General features: G+C 43.0%; 1 protein-coding gene across 1 annotated transcript in view; it reads left to right on the top strand.

Annotated features, from left to right (window-relative positions):
- Window positions 1-11535, top strand: part of LOC138960798 (uncharacterized) — a 28268-nt gene extending 16733 nt beyond the window's left edge. Inside the window, exon 3 of the mRNA XM_070332453.1 lies at window positions 10656-11535. Within this exon, the coding sequence (XP_070188554.1) occupies window positions 10656-11352 (697 nt within the window). The 3' untranslated portion in view covers window positions 11353-11535. The remainder of the gene's footprint in view (window positions 1-10655) is intronic.
- The last annotated feature ends 1948 nt before the right edge of the window (window positions 11536-13483 follow it).

Raw genomic sequence — 13483 nt, 5'->3', positions numbered from 1 at the left:
TGCTAAAAAGGGAAGACCTAACGAGTGTAATGCATAAACGTTTGTGCATCATGTTGTACTATGGTATTTGACATTGTTCTTGTGTATTGAAGAGTCAGAGTTGTTGTGTACTGAAAGTGCATAATTAGCATGATAATTATGCTATATAGTATCATTGGTGTTTCAGAAGTATTACAATTTTCAGTTTATATCATCACCCAATGTTTGTATTTTCTTGTCATCATTGATTTCAATTTGTTGTTCTCCAAAGCAATATGGAGTAAACTCTTTGGACGCTGATATGGCATTGTCTAAGATAGCAAATTCAGAAAGATAATACTTACTAAATTCGTACATCGCACAGAGCTATTTTGTCAAATATCTCATTTTTGTAAGGAAATGTGAATGTTAGGGTTATTTTTTGTGCCACCATTGACTTTGTCATCATGCAAAACATAGGAATTGACTCCATGATTTTGAGTTTATCCCAAATGTAAGCTGAGATATGAAGAAAAATGTAGATTGTGGCGGCCATTTTGAAAAGTGTCATGGCGGCCATAATATCCAAATTCAGAATGTCCACCTACTTAGATCATGTTTATTCTTGCATATTTGAATTCTTCACGTCAAAATACATGTATGTAGCCCTTTAGTTTGTCACTTTAGTCCATATAACACGTGAGATATGGCCCGCATAAGATTTTCAGGCGGCCATTTTGAAAAGTGTCATGGCGGCCAAACAAACCAAATTCAGAATGTCCACCTACCTAGACTACACTACTCCACGTCCAGACTCTCCATTGAGACCAGATGGATGCTTGTAACCCTCAACGTTTAGCGTCTCATTTTTTTGGCAAGCTACAGATTTCAGCTACCCGACTATTAGCAGTTGGCGGACTTATTGAGTTTTACAGGCCAGTATATGAGTTGCAGCTTTTTCAAGAATAAGTCTTGTTCAAATATTGTTTGTAGAGAGGAGCAAGCATGAGGAATCTCCTATTCTAAAAATAACCAATTCTGGTAGCTGCCGACCTTCCGCCAGACACACATTAATACCGGGGGAAAATAAATAATTACTGGGCAGTAAAAATAAATACCGGGCGGTAGTTAAACGACAGTTTGACTTTAAAGGACACAATGTTGCAGCTTTTTCAAGAATACGAGCCCTATTCCGCATCAAGTTTACCAGCTTCCTGCAGAAGGCCTGAGGAATGGCCTGCCATTCGATTTGCAGGAACTGAAGCAGTTGCTGCAGGTTCCTTGGGGGTGGGTGGTTGTTCCTCACTCGCCTGTCCAGCTCATCCCACAGGTGCTCGATGGGGTTGAAATCAGGGCTGCAGGCCGGCCAGTTCATCCTGGTGACACCAGCCTGCTGGATGAAGTTGTTGACCAGCCTCGCTCTGTGAGGTGTCGCGTTATCGTCCTGGAACACAGCCTGCACACCAATCTGGTGTAGAGCGACAATCTCATCTCTGTAGCGCTGGCCCGTCAGGTTGCCAACAATGTGGTAGAGGGGGGTTCTGTGTCGAAAACTGAAGGCCCCCCACACCATGATGGAGCCCCTGCCGAAGGCCACCCTCTCCTGCACCAGACCGTTGTTGTACCGCTCACCCTGACGCCTCCACACACGAGCCCGACCGTCATGATGGTGCAGACTAAAGCGGGACTCATCGCTGAACAGCACATCGGCCCATTGCTGGCGTGTCCACCTGGCATGGTTGTGACAGAACGCCAAACGAGCCTGGCGATGAGCTGCTGTCAGTCGTGGCCGTACAGCTGGACGACGTGATCGCAGAGCAACTTCGTGCAGGCGTTTGCGGATGGTTTTCGTGCTGACGTTGGTGTTTGTTGCCACCCTCAGCTGGCCCCTGATGATGTTTGCAGTGGTGCCTCGCTGCTGCAGAGCTTGTCTTCTGATGAAGCGATCTTCACGCTGTGTTGTCTTCTTAGACCGTCCTGACCTGGGCCTCTCCAGAACGCTGTTGGTGGCCTGGAACTTCTGATGCAGCCTGACCACGACAGAATGGGACACTCCAAGTCGTCATGCGATGGCCCGGGCTTTGTTGAAGGTGGTCACCTTTCGTCTGGGAGGCATAGTGAGAAGATGGTAGCTAGCGGAAAATCGCGGGGCTATAAAGCCTAACTGGTGACAACAGTTCACTCTCAATACATCCCCCCTGCACGTGCATAACGAATTTTTCATCTTTCCCGCCCAGGCTTGCCCACGCGCCAGCGTAAAAATGGTCCACTTTTTGCAGTTTGGCAGTTTCTGTCTCGTGCCTTAGCCAGGCCTCCGTGGACCCCGAGCAAGTTTCCTGCTAACACAGCATTGCTCACCCACTGGTGTGTACGGCCTGACAGCCATTTGGTTTTATAAAGTTAGGAACAAGGAGTTTGGCACAGATGAAGTCAGCTGTGTTAACTTGACTTGAACAGACAAACAAAGGACAGACTCGACGCTTCTAGTTCCGACATCTTTACTCTCGAAGACGACAAGGGAAACAACTCATGATAGAGGAGGAGCTAGCTGCAGCGTAGCCTCCCATGTGTATATGCAAAACACAAGTCTAAAACCTGGATACGGAAATGGACCTCAGTCCATCAACATCCTCTTCACTTTCAACAAGTTACTTTAGTAACGAAACAAAATACAATGAAGAATAAAACAATGCAAATTAAAAACTCAATCAGTATGCACTTGCTAAAAACCTACTGTACTTTTAACAACATACAGTAACAAGATTCAAACTTATAAATAACAATACGTAAACAAACGTCTGGCAAAACACAATGCTCAAAGTAAAATTGGAACTGTTTGCATACTTATGCAAATTCACCTCACTATCCCCCTTTCTCAATACAGTATGTTGTTTTGCAAAGTAAATCATTAATACTTACTGATTGTGAGATAAAAACTACAACGAACGGACCAACAAAAACCAAAACAAAACAAAAAGAAAACAGAAGATAAATAATCATGAACAAAATTAAAAACTTCCATCTAACAGTTTTCTTCCTACACACAGATCACTCTGATTTGTCCCAGTGTTTATGTCACTCCTTTGTTTTCAATTGTTCTCAATATCACTGTCTTGTGCACTTGCAACACAGAATTGTTCTCTTTAGGTTGTGTCATAGTCAATCATCCAGGATGGTTTCTTGCGGGCTCGCTGAGGACGCACTGGTATGGTTGACACTTCTGCAGGAACGTCGACAGGTCTCAGATCCTGGGTAGGTTGTAGTGCTGTTTCTGTGTTGTCAGGGACAGCTACCACTTGGTGTCCTTCATCATTCTGTTGCACTTCAGGTATAGGCTCTGGCTTAATCTTCGTAGGGCGAATGTGTGCTCTGTTTCTTCTGTAAATTGCTCCATTTCGACCCTCAACAATGTAAGATCGATTCGAATGCTCACGTTGCACCGTCCCTTTCTGCCATCTTTGTCCTTCACGATGCTTGTAGTAGACTGGTTGTCCATTTGATAGCGGGGTCAAATCCTTGGCAGCTCTATCGTAGCTCTGCTTTACTGACTGACGCCTCCTCTGTCGCTTCTGCCTCGCCTTCCGTGTCTGCGTCTTGCTTACTGGCTTGTTCGTAGCTGCCGGCAGTCTCGACCTTGTCAGCCGCCCAAACATCAATTGAGTAGGGCTCAGCTCCGTGTCCTGCTGTGGGGTGTTGCGCAGCTCCAAAAGCGCATCGTAGACGTTTGTATTGTCCTGAAGGCATTTCATCATCATGTGTTTGATCGTCTTCACTGCCGCTTCTGCTTTGCCATTTGCTTTAGGGTATAGAGGCGACGACATTGTATGAGTAATGCCCCAACGACTGGCAAAGGACTGAAATTCTGCCGCAGTAAACTGGGGACCACCGTCAGATATCAGTTCACCTGGAATACCGTAACGTGCAAACAAAACTCTCAGTTTCACGATCACATCACTCGCAGTGGTACCTTTCAGCTGATCCACTTCGATGAAAGAAGTGAAATAGTCCACTGTCACCAGATATTGACGTCCATCGAGATCAAAGAGGTCTATCCCGATGGTGCATTCCCGTCACTGTGCTGCGTCAGCGTCTCTTTTTGGTTCTCTGGCTTCATCTGCTGGCATGGTTCACAGTGATCTGCCACGTCTTTGATGTCCTTGGCCATGGCTGGCCAATACAGTAGTTCCCGGGCCCGCCTCAGCATGCTGTCATATCCCAAGTGAGCTGTGTAATCTCTTCTTCATTTCTCCTCTCATGGCTCTGGGAATCAGGACTCTCTCTCCTTTCAGAAGAATACCACGCTGTTCTCCGAGGGTGTCACGGATGTCAAAATACAGTCTGATTGGCTCAGGAACATCTTCTTTCCTCTCAGGCCATCCGTTTCTGATGACATGTAGCAGTGTCTGAAGATCTGGGTCATTCTGCGTCGCTTCTCTCACCTCTTCCCTTGTTCTGTCAGGCATGTCCATTAGCGAGTTGATGGCAAAAACTCGCACATCCGTTCCAGGGTCAGGAAGGTACGCCCTGCTCAGTGTATCAGCAATAAAGAGCTGACTTCCAGGTACGTAGTTGAAGGCAATGTCGTATCGATGGAGTCTCATCATGAGAGCTTGTATCCTCCGCGAAGCTTGACTCAGCGGCTTTCTGAGGATGGCTGCTAGCGGTTTGTGGTCATTCTGGACACGAACTTTGCGACCGAAGGTATACTGGTCAAACCGCTCCAAGCCAAACACTAAAGAGAGTGTCTCTTTTTCAATCTGGGCCCAGTTCTTCTCAGCCGGACTCAGAGCTCTTGAAGCGTACTCCAGGGGCCTGCCGTCTTGCAGAATTGCTGCCCCAAGGCCATCTTTACTGCTGTCGACTTGAATCACGAGTTCCTTTTCTGGATCAAAGAATGCCAGCACCGGTGTGTTTGTCATTTTCTTCTTCACAGTCTCGAACGCTTGGTTACATTCTTAACTTGCGTCCACGCCCACTGACAGTCTTTCTTTGTCAGTGCTCTTATTGGTCCCAGGTCACTGGCCAGGTCGGGCATGAATCGTGACAGGTACTGAATCATACCACACAGCCTTCGGACTCCATGCACGTTGGTTGGGGGTGGCATGTTGAGGATTGCAGATACCTTCGCTGGATCTGGTTGGATACCTGTTGACGAAATACGGTGACCCATGAACGTGATTCCGTCTTTCCGGACGTCAGCCTTCTTGTCATTCAGCTTGATGTGTCTCTCAGCACACCTCTTTTGCAGATCGTTAAGATTCTTGTCATGGTCCTTTCCAGCTTCACTCTTGTCGCCGCCACGACCCACGACGACGATGTCATCGGCTACGCAGACAACTCCATCGAGTCCATCCAAAGCCTCAGTGAGTCGCTTCTGGAAAATCTCGCTGCTCACCGAGAGGCCAAACGGCAGTCTGGACCATCGGTACCTGCCAAAAGGTGTGATCATGGTCGTCAACAGACTCGACGGCTCGTCTAGACGCACATGCCAAAATGCCTCCTTCACATCAAGTCTTGTGAACACTTTTGCATTCTGCAGGCTGGGCAGGACATCATCAAGCGTTGGGAGTTTGAAGTGCTCTCTCATGAGCGCAGCGTTCAAGGGCTGGGGGTCAATGCAAATACGAAGAGAGCCATCGCTGTCTTTACGAGTAACTGCCATTTGACTGACCCAGGCAGTAGGTTCCTCGACGCGCAGCAGCACCCCTCGTTCGACAAGCTTGTTTATTTGCTGGTGAACTTCTTCTTGCAATGCCAATGGAATTCGGCGGCATGGCAGGACTTTTGGTTTTGCTTGTGGGTCGACTCGCAGTGATGCTTCTCCCAGGTCACCTAACGTGTCTGCTGTAACACTGGCAATGAATGCACCCCGGTTGACTGTTATCAGTCCCAGTTCCTGTATGGTCGACACACCTAACAAACAGCTGAAACTGTTCTCCACCACAGTGAAACGCACACTGGCTGAGACACCTGTCTTGGGATTCACAATGTCCAACACAGCCTCACCCAAAGGCTGCACAACAGTACCGTTCCACATTGTAAGACTGTGTTTCACTGGTGATACTTGCGTCTTTTTCACATATCTTGCACAAATAGTGTTCACATCTGCTGCGCTGTCCAGCTGGAAACGAACTTCGCAGTCGTTGATACGCATCAAGGCTGTCACTCTCTGTTTGTTCTTTGATGTTACAGCAGCCAGATATTGCTGGTCTCTTTCTTCGTTCACAGTCTCTGTGGACCTGTTTGCTTCAATGGCATTGACGCTGCGGCATTTTATACTGAAATGGTTTCGCCTTGAACACTTGCTGCAGACCTTTCCCCATGCTGGGCAACTTGTTTTCTTCCTCTCATGTGATCGACCACAAAAATTGCATTCCTGCACAAACGCTCTGCGATCATCCCCCCTCTTTTTCTCTGTGAGTCAGTGTTTAATTCGTTTGGAAAATTGTCTTTGTCCTTTGTCACTTTGTCTACATGTGCAGAGGCTTCTGACATCTCTTTTGTTTGCTTTGCTGTCAGTTCAAATACCCGACAAATGTCAACAGCTTTCTGTAGATCTAGCTGTCTTTCTCGAAAAAGTAGCTCTTGCACTTTGCCGGTGACGGAGAACACAATCTTGTCCCTTATCATCCTGTCTCTCATTGCACCGAAATTGCACAATTTTGCCCTGGTGCGCAGGTCTGTGAGGAACGCATCGAAAGGTGCTCTGTATGAGACATTCCAAAATCGGTGGGTTTCAATGACCTCACTCGTTTGAGGGCTACAGAACTCATGTAGCTTGCCTAACACTTTGATGGGGTCCTCCTTGTCGTTATTTTCCTCAAATACAAAATGTTCAAACACTTCTTGAACCTGGGGACCAGCGCAGTGTAGAATAATGGCAGTCTGTGTCTTTTTCGGCTTTTCCGACGCACCGGAAGCTCTCATGTAAAAATCCATCTGCCGCCGCCACGTGCGAAATGATTCTGCCAGATTATCGTCGGACAGATCAAGAGAGGGGGGGCTGTCGAAAAGGACTCACCGCTTCGGCCATCTTCTCGTAGTTCGTGGGTTGCTCTTGTCTTTACACTTCAGGTGTTATTTACGCTGCCACCATGTTAACTTGACTTGAACAGACAAACAAAGGACAGACTCGAGGCTTCTAGTTCCGACATCTTTACTCTCGAAGACGACAAGGGACACAACTCATGATAGAGGAGGAGCTAGCTCAGCGTAGCCTCCCATGTGTATATGCAAAACACAAGTCTAAAACCTGGATACGGAAATGGACCTCAGTCCATCAACAAGCTGTTTTTTTCAAGGGCGGTCCCTTACTTTTTCCGTTGAGTGTAGTATATAGCATGACTTCCCTTCTTTGTTATTCTAGTGAGAAAATATCCAGCGATATTTCTCCGTAGGCCTAAAGTTCGGCCATGACCTAGGCAAAATAACTTGCGCAGCCGCAGAAACAAGAAAAAGGAAATCTTTTATGAAATGATTGGGAGCCACGCAAATTTGACCTCTTGATTCCGACCATGAACCCGCTGTTGATAATCTGGATCTATCTTCTTATACCTGTTTTTCGTACTTATTGTTTCGCGTTCACATTTCCATACCACCCAAGCGCGTTGTTGCTTTTGTACCAAAATTGATCCCCAATTGTAATATTCATTTATGTTGAAGTGTGCACAATGCTGAATGTTTGCAACCATACTGTAACATGTTATTACAATTTAATCAAACTTTTCTGAAAAGTTCCAGTTCGTCCAAAACACTCATCAAACCGCCATATTTTACACACTATTTAGCAATTGTGTTATCAATACTTATGTCGAATTTAAAAGCAATGCAATGAGCCATTCCAAAACAACAGGGGTTTTCCTGCGACCCGTTTTCAGGGCATGCTAAATAACCCTTCCCCGAAGAAATTTCGTGCGATATTAACGCAATCCAAAGCCAGTGAACCCTGCGCTGTAAAATTTTGGTCCCACAAATATAACATTTGCATTGACGAAAAGTATTGGGTCCTGGCAAGTGCATGTACAAGCGAAGAAAGATTAAAGTTACTCCAATGGAAAATTTTACATAATATTTATCCCACAAATATTTTATTGCATAAAATGAAGTTAAAAGAAAATAGTTTATGTAGTCTTTGTAATGAAATTGATTATATTGAACACTTCTTTTGGAAATGTAGTAAAATGAAATTGTTTTGGGAAAATGTTAGAAGATGTATATTTGTTAATACGGGAGAAAATATTATATTAACAGAAAAAGATGTATTGTTTGGATACTCTCCAGAAGTGCAAACCCCCATAAACAAAATTATTAATCATATTTTGCTCATTTCAAAAATGTGTATCAGTAAGTATAGATATGGTAGACCTATTGATTTGAATGTGATGTTAGGATATGAATTAGCATTGAGATATTTCAGTATTGTGTAAATGTTGAAGGATGAAAGAGGATACGTTGGAGACGGATGCTTGAATTTTTTTTGGATTAAAAGCCCCACAATGATGTGCTTGGCAAATTTAAAAAAAAAAATAAAAAAAAATAATGAGGACACAAAGAGATAAATAGATCGAGGTCCTGGTGAGTGTTTTGTTTTGCCAATGAGTAAACGTCCAGGCTTAGCTTTAATTATTATCATTTGTGTTCTTAATTGCCTGTAGCTATTTGCTGTGTACACTTGACCTGTAAATAAAACCAGTCTTTGGCACACACACAAAAAAAAAACAAAAAAAAAACAGGGGTTTTACCCACATTGCCCACAAGAAATGACGCCAAAAACAGGTCTTTTACGGCTTCTGACACCTGTCTTCTTCAAAATGGCAAAACAACACTGCTAGGCACAACACCTAAACCAAATCAATTTGTATGGGTAGAAAATGAGTTGTTCTTCAATTTGAGATCAAATTGCTTATTTTGATTTTTTGCTTATTTTAGTGTCTGCAAATTTGCTTTTGCGAATTTGCTTTTGGGGGTGTCCTAGGTCTCCGGTACACTGCATAAAAAGAAATTCATAAAAAATAAAACTCTTTGTTTCAAACGGTAGGGGAATGAATTACCTTTCTGACAATATACTTCGTTTTACAATAACTGGCCGCATCACAAAGTTCTACAGAAAAATGTATGTGTTTAGGTTTTTTTTTATTACGATTAGTGTAGAAGTTTCTGAGAGGGGAGATCAGAAACACGGGGCGAAGCCGGGTCCTATCATTCTGCTATTAAAAAATTGTATATTTTAGAGTAATGTTCGTAGTTCATTTTTTTTCATTTAAAGTGTTTGCATATTCATTTGCTTTCTTTAGCGCTAATCTTGTAATAATAGGCTTAATTTGATTGTGTGTGCGTGTGCGTGTGTGTATGTGTGTGTTCCAGGACAGATTGTAAGAAAAGGCCTAGCCTTAAATCTTTATCCTTGTTAAATAAAGTTCAGTTCAGCTCTCTCTCTCTCTCTCTCTCTCTCTCTCTCTCTCTCTCTCAAACACACACACACACACACACACACATCAGTAGCAACAAGAATAACAACATCCTGCACACACACATTTGCGGCTTTATTAAATAACAAGTCGCGTAAGGCGAAAATACAACATTTAGTCAAGTAGCTGTCGAACTCACAGAATGAAACTGAACGCAATGCAACGCAGCAAGACCGTATACTCGTAGCATCGTCAGTCCACCGCTCACGGCAAAGTCAGTGAAATTGACAAGAAGAGCGGGTTAGTACTTGCGCTGAGAAGGATAGCACGCTTTTCTGTACCTCTCTTCGTTTTAACTTTCTGAGCGTGTTTTTAATCCAAACATATCATATCTATATGTTTTTGGAATCAGGAACCGACAAGGAATAAGATGAAAGTGTTTTTAAATTGATTTCGAAAATTTAATTTTCATATTAATTTTTATATATTTAATTTTCAGAGCTTGTTTTTAATCCAAATATAACATATTTATATGTTTTTGGAATCAGCAAATGATGGAGCATAAGATGAATGTAAATTTGGATCGTTTTATAAAAAACATATTTTTGTTACAATTTTCAGTTTTTTAATGACCAAAGTCATTAAGTAATTTTTAAGCCACCCAGCTGAAATGCAATACCGAAGTCCGGGCTTCGTCGAAGATTACTTGACAAAAATTTCAACCAATTTGGTTGAAAAATGAGGGCGTGACAGTGCCGCCTCAACTTTCACGAAAAGCCGGATATGACGTCATCAAAGACATTTATCAAAAAATGAAAAAAACGTTCGGGGATTTCATACCCAGGAACTCTCATGTCAAATTTCATAAAGATCGGTCCAGTAGTTTAGTCTGAATCGCTCTACACACACACACACACAGACACACACACACACACACACACGCACGCACATACACCACGACCCTCGTCTCGATTCCCCCCTCTACGTTAAAACATTTAGTCAAAACTTGACTAAATGTAAAAATGAAAGAGACACCTGGTATAAAAGAAAGAAATCGGATTAAAGAAACCATGGGCCAAGGAAACAAAACAAAAAAATACCTTCTTCGATTATTTCTTTGCAGCCGAATATGTTCGCTATTTTTAAAATGAATCTGATTTACTGGGCGTTTATGTATAGACTACATGTATAGTCGTTGTCTTGGACAAGATTTGACAGAGACTGTAATTATTATATTTTCATGCTTCCATTCTGGAATGTCCGTTTGTTACAAACTTTGGATGATTCCAGGCAGGGTGTGGAGATGGGAGAGGGGTCCCTGGCCGACATGCACAGACTGGACACAACCACAGGCACATGGAGCGAGGTCAAAATGACAGGCGACATCCCAGAAGCCAGGAGCTACCACAGGATGACAGCTATGGGGACTCAAATCTTCGTTTTCGGCGGCTGTACAACAAGCGGTAGACTCAACGATCTCCATACGTTCAGCACCGACACCGGAATTTGGCGGAAATTGCCGACCTCTGACGCGATCCTCGGCCGAGGCGGGGCGGGGTTTACGTCTGTGGGAAAGAAACTGTACGTGGTTGGAGGTTTCGCGGGAACAGAGATGGGAGACGTGCACGAATTCGACACGGAACGCTCCCATTGGCGGGAAATCAAGACAACACCCGCCTTCCCACCAAGGAGCGTGTTTGGATTGGCCGCCCTCGGCAAAAGGCTCGTTGTGATTGGTGGAGAGATTGACCCGTCCTCTTTGGGTCACGCGGGGGCGGGGCAGTTCAGTGACGACGTGTACGAGTTGGACACGGCCAATGAAACATCGGGGTGGGTGAGGGTGGTGCCTGGGGGTGACATGCAGTGTTCACCGCGTGGCTGGTTCTCAGCTTCAGCTTTCGGCCATGATGCTATCATATTGTTTGGTGGAAACGCCCTGGACAATTCTCGCTTAGATGACACGTTCCTCTTGCATACTACAAAATGAAGGCTTGAAAAAGATATTGAAAGCCTTTGTTTCAAACGGATGTTTTTCCTTCGCAGAACCATAAGCTTCAAATGTAAAATTAACGTAAAACTTTAGCTTTTACTTTCTAATACTTTCCTGCTGGCAATACCAACATAAAGTTGATTTATGATAAAAAAAAAATAAAAACAACAAAGAACAAGTCGCGTAAGGCGAAAATACAACATTTAGTCAAGTAGTTGTCGACCTCACAGAATGAAACTGAACGCAATGCAACGCAGCAAGACCGTATACTCGTAGCATCGTCAGTCCACCGCTCACGGCATAGGCAGTGAAATTGACAAGAAGAGCGGGGTAGTAGTTGCGCTGGGAAGGATAGCACGCTTTTCTGTACCTCTCTTCGTTTTAACTTTCTGAGCGTGTTTTTAATCGAAACATATCATATCTATATGTTTTTGGAATCAGGAACCGACAGGGAATAAGATGAAAGATGTTTTTAAATTGATTTGGAAAATTTAATTTTGATAATAATTTTTATATATTTAATTTTCAGAGCTTGTTTTTAATCCGAATATAACATATTTATATGTTTTTGGAATCAGCAAATGATGGAGAATAAGATAAACGTAAATTTGGATCGTTTTATAAAAAACATATTTTTTTAACAATTTTCAGATTTTTAACGACCAAAGTCATTAATTAATTTTTAAGCCACCACGCTGAAATGCAATACCGAAGTCCGGGCTTCGTCGAACATTACCCGACCAAAATTTCAACCAATTTAGTTGAAAACTGAGAGCGTGACAGTGCCGCCTCAACTTTCACGAAAAGCCGGATATGACGTCATCAAAGACATTTATCAAAAAAAAGAAAAAAAGGTTCGGGGATTTCATACCCAGGAACTCTCATGTCAAATTTCATAAAGATCGGTCCAGTAGTTTAGTCTGAATCGCTCTACACACACACACACACACACACACACACACACACACACACACGCACATACACCACGACCCTCGTCTCGATTCCCCCCTCTACGTTAAAACATTTAGTCAAAACTTGACTAAATGTAAAAAGTGGAAAAAAAAGGTTATACCGAATAGCGCAATATCACCGCACGAAAAACAAGTCGCGTAAGGCGAAAATACAACATTTAGTCAAGTAGCTGTCGAACTCACAGAATGAAACTGAACGCAATGCCATTTTTCAGCAAGACCGTATACTCGTAGCATCGTCAGTCCACCGCTCATGGCAAAGGCAGTGAAATTGACAAGAAGAGCGGGGTAGTAGTTGCGCTAAGAAGGATAGCACGCTTTTCTGTACCTCTCTTTGTTTTAACTTTCTGAGCGTGTTTTTAATCGAAACATATCATATCTATATGTTTTTGGAATCAGGAACCGACAAGGAATAAGATAAAAGTGTTTTTAAATTGATTTCGACAATTTAATTTTGATAATAATTTTTATATATTTAATTTTCAGAGCTTGTTTTTCATCCAAATATAACATATTTATATGTTTTTGGAATCAGAAAATGATGGAAAATACGATGAACGTAAATTCGGATCGTTTTATAAAATATTTTTTTTTTTTACAATTTTCAGATTTTTAATGACCAAAGTCATTAATTAATTTTTAAGCCACCAAGCTGAAATGCCATACCGAAGTCCGGGCTTCGTCGGAGATTACTTGACCAAAATTTCAACCAATTTGGTTGAAAAATGAGAGCGTGACAGTGCCGCCTCAACTTTCACGAAAAGCCGGATATGACGTCATCAAAGACATTTATCGAAAAAAAGAAAAAAACGTCCGGGGATATCATACCCAGGAACTCTCATGTAAAATTTCATAAAGATCGGTCCAGTAGTTTAGTCTGAATCGCTCTACACACACACACACACACGCACAGCAGGGCCTCACATCCACGTCGGACATCGGACATATGAGGATATTTTTTTCAAATGTCCTATACATTTTTCATGCAGGATGACAAATGTCCTATTGTTTTTGTCACAAAGTGGTCAATGTCCGATTATTCTATCATTTGCTCCGGACATCGTCAGTACCTCTCAATTTACAGTAGTTTGAATGCTATTTTATCGATGTATTGCGAAGCGATGTGTAGCAGACGAAATTAGACACTTTGTGCCTCT

This window comes from Littorina saxatilis, linkage group LG3, assembly GCF_037325665.1.
Source record: "Littorina saxatilis isolate snail1 linkage group LG3, US_GU_Lsax_2.0, whole genome shotgun sequence".
Lineage (NCBI taxonomy): Eukaryota > Metazoa > Mollusca > Gastropoda > Littorinimorpha > Littorinidae > Littorina > Littorina saxatilis.
The sequence above is the reverse complement of the archived record's forward strand: the minus strand, read 5'-3'. Positions and strand labels throughout refer to the sequence as shown.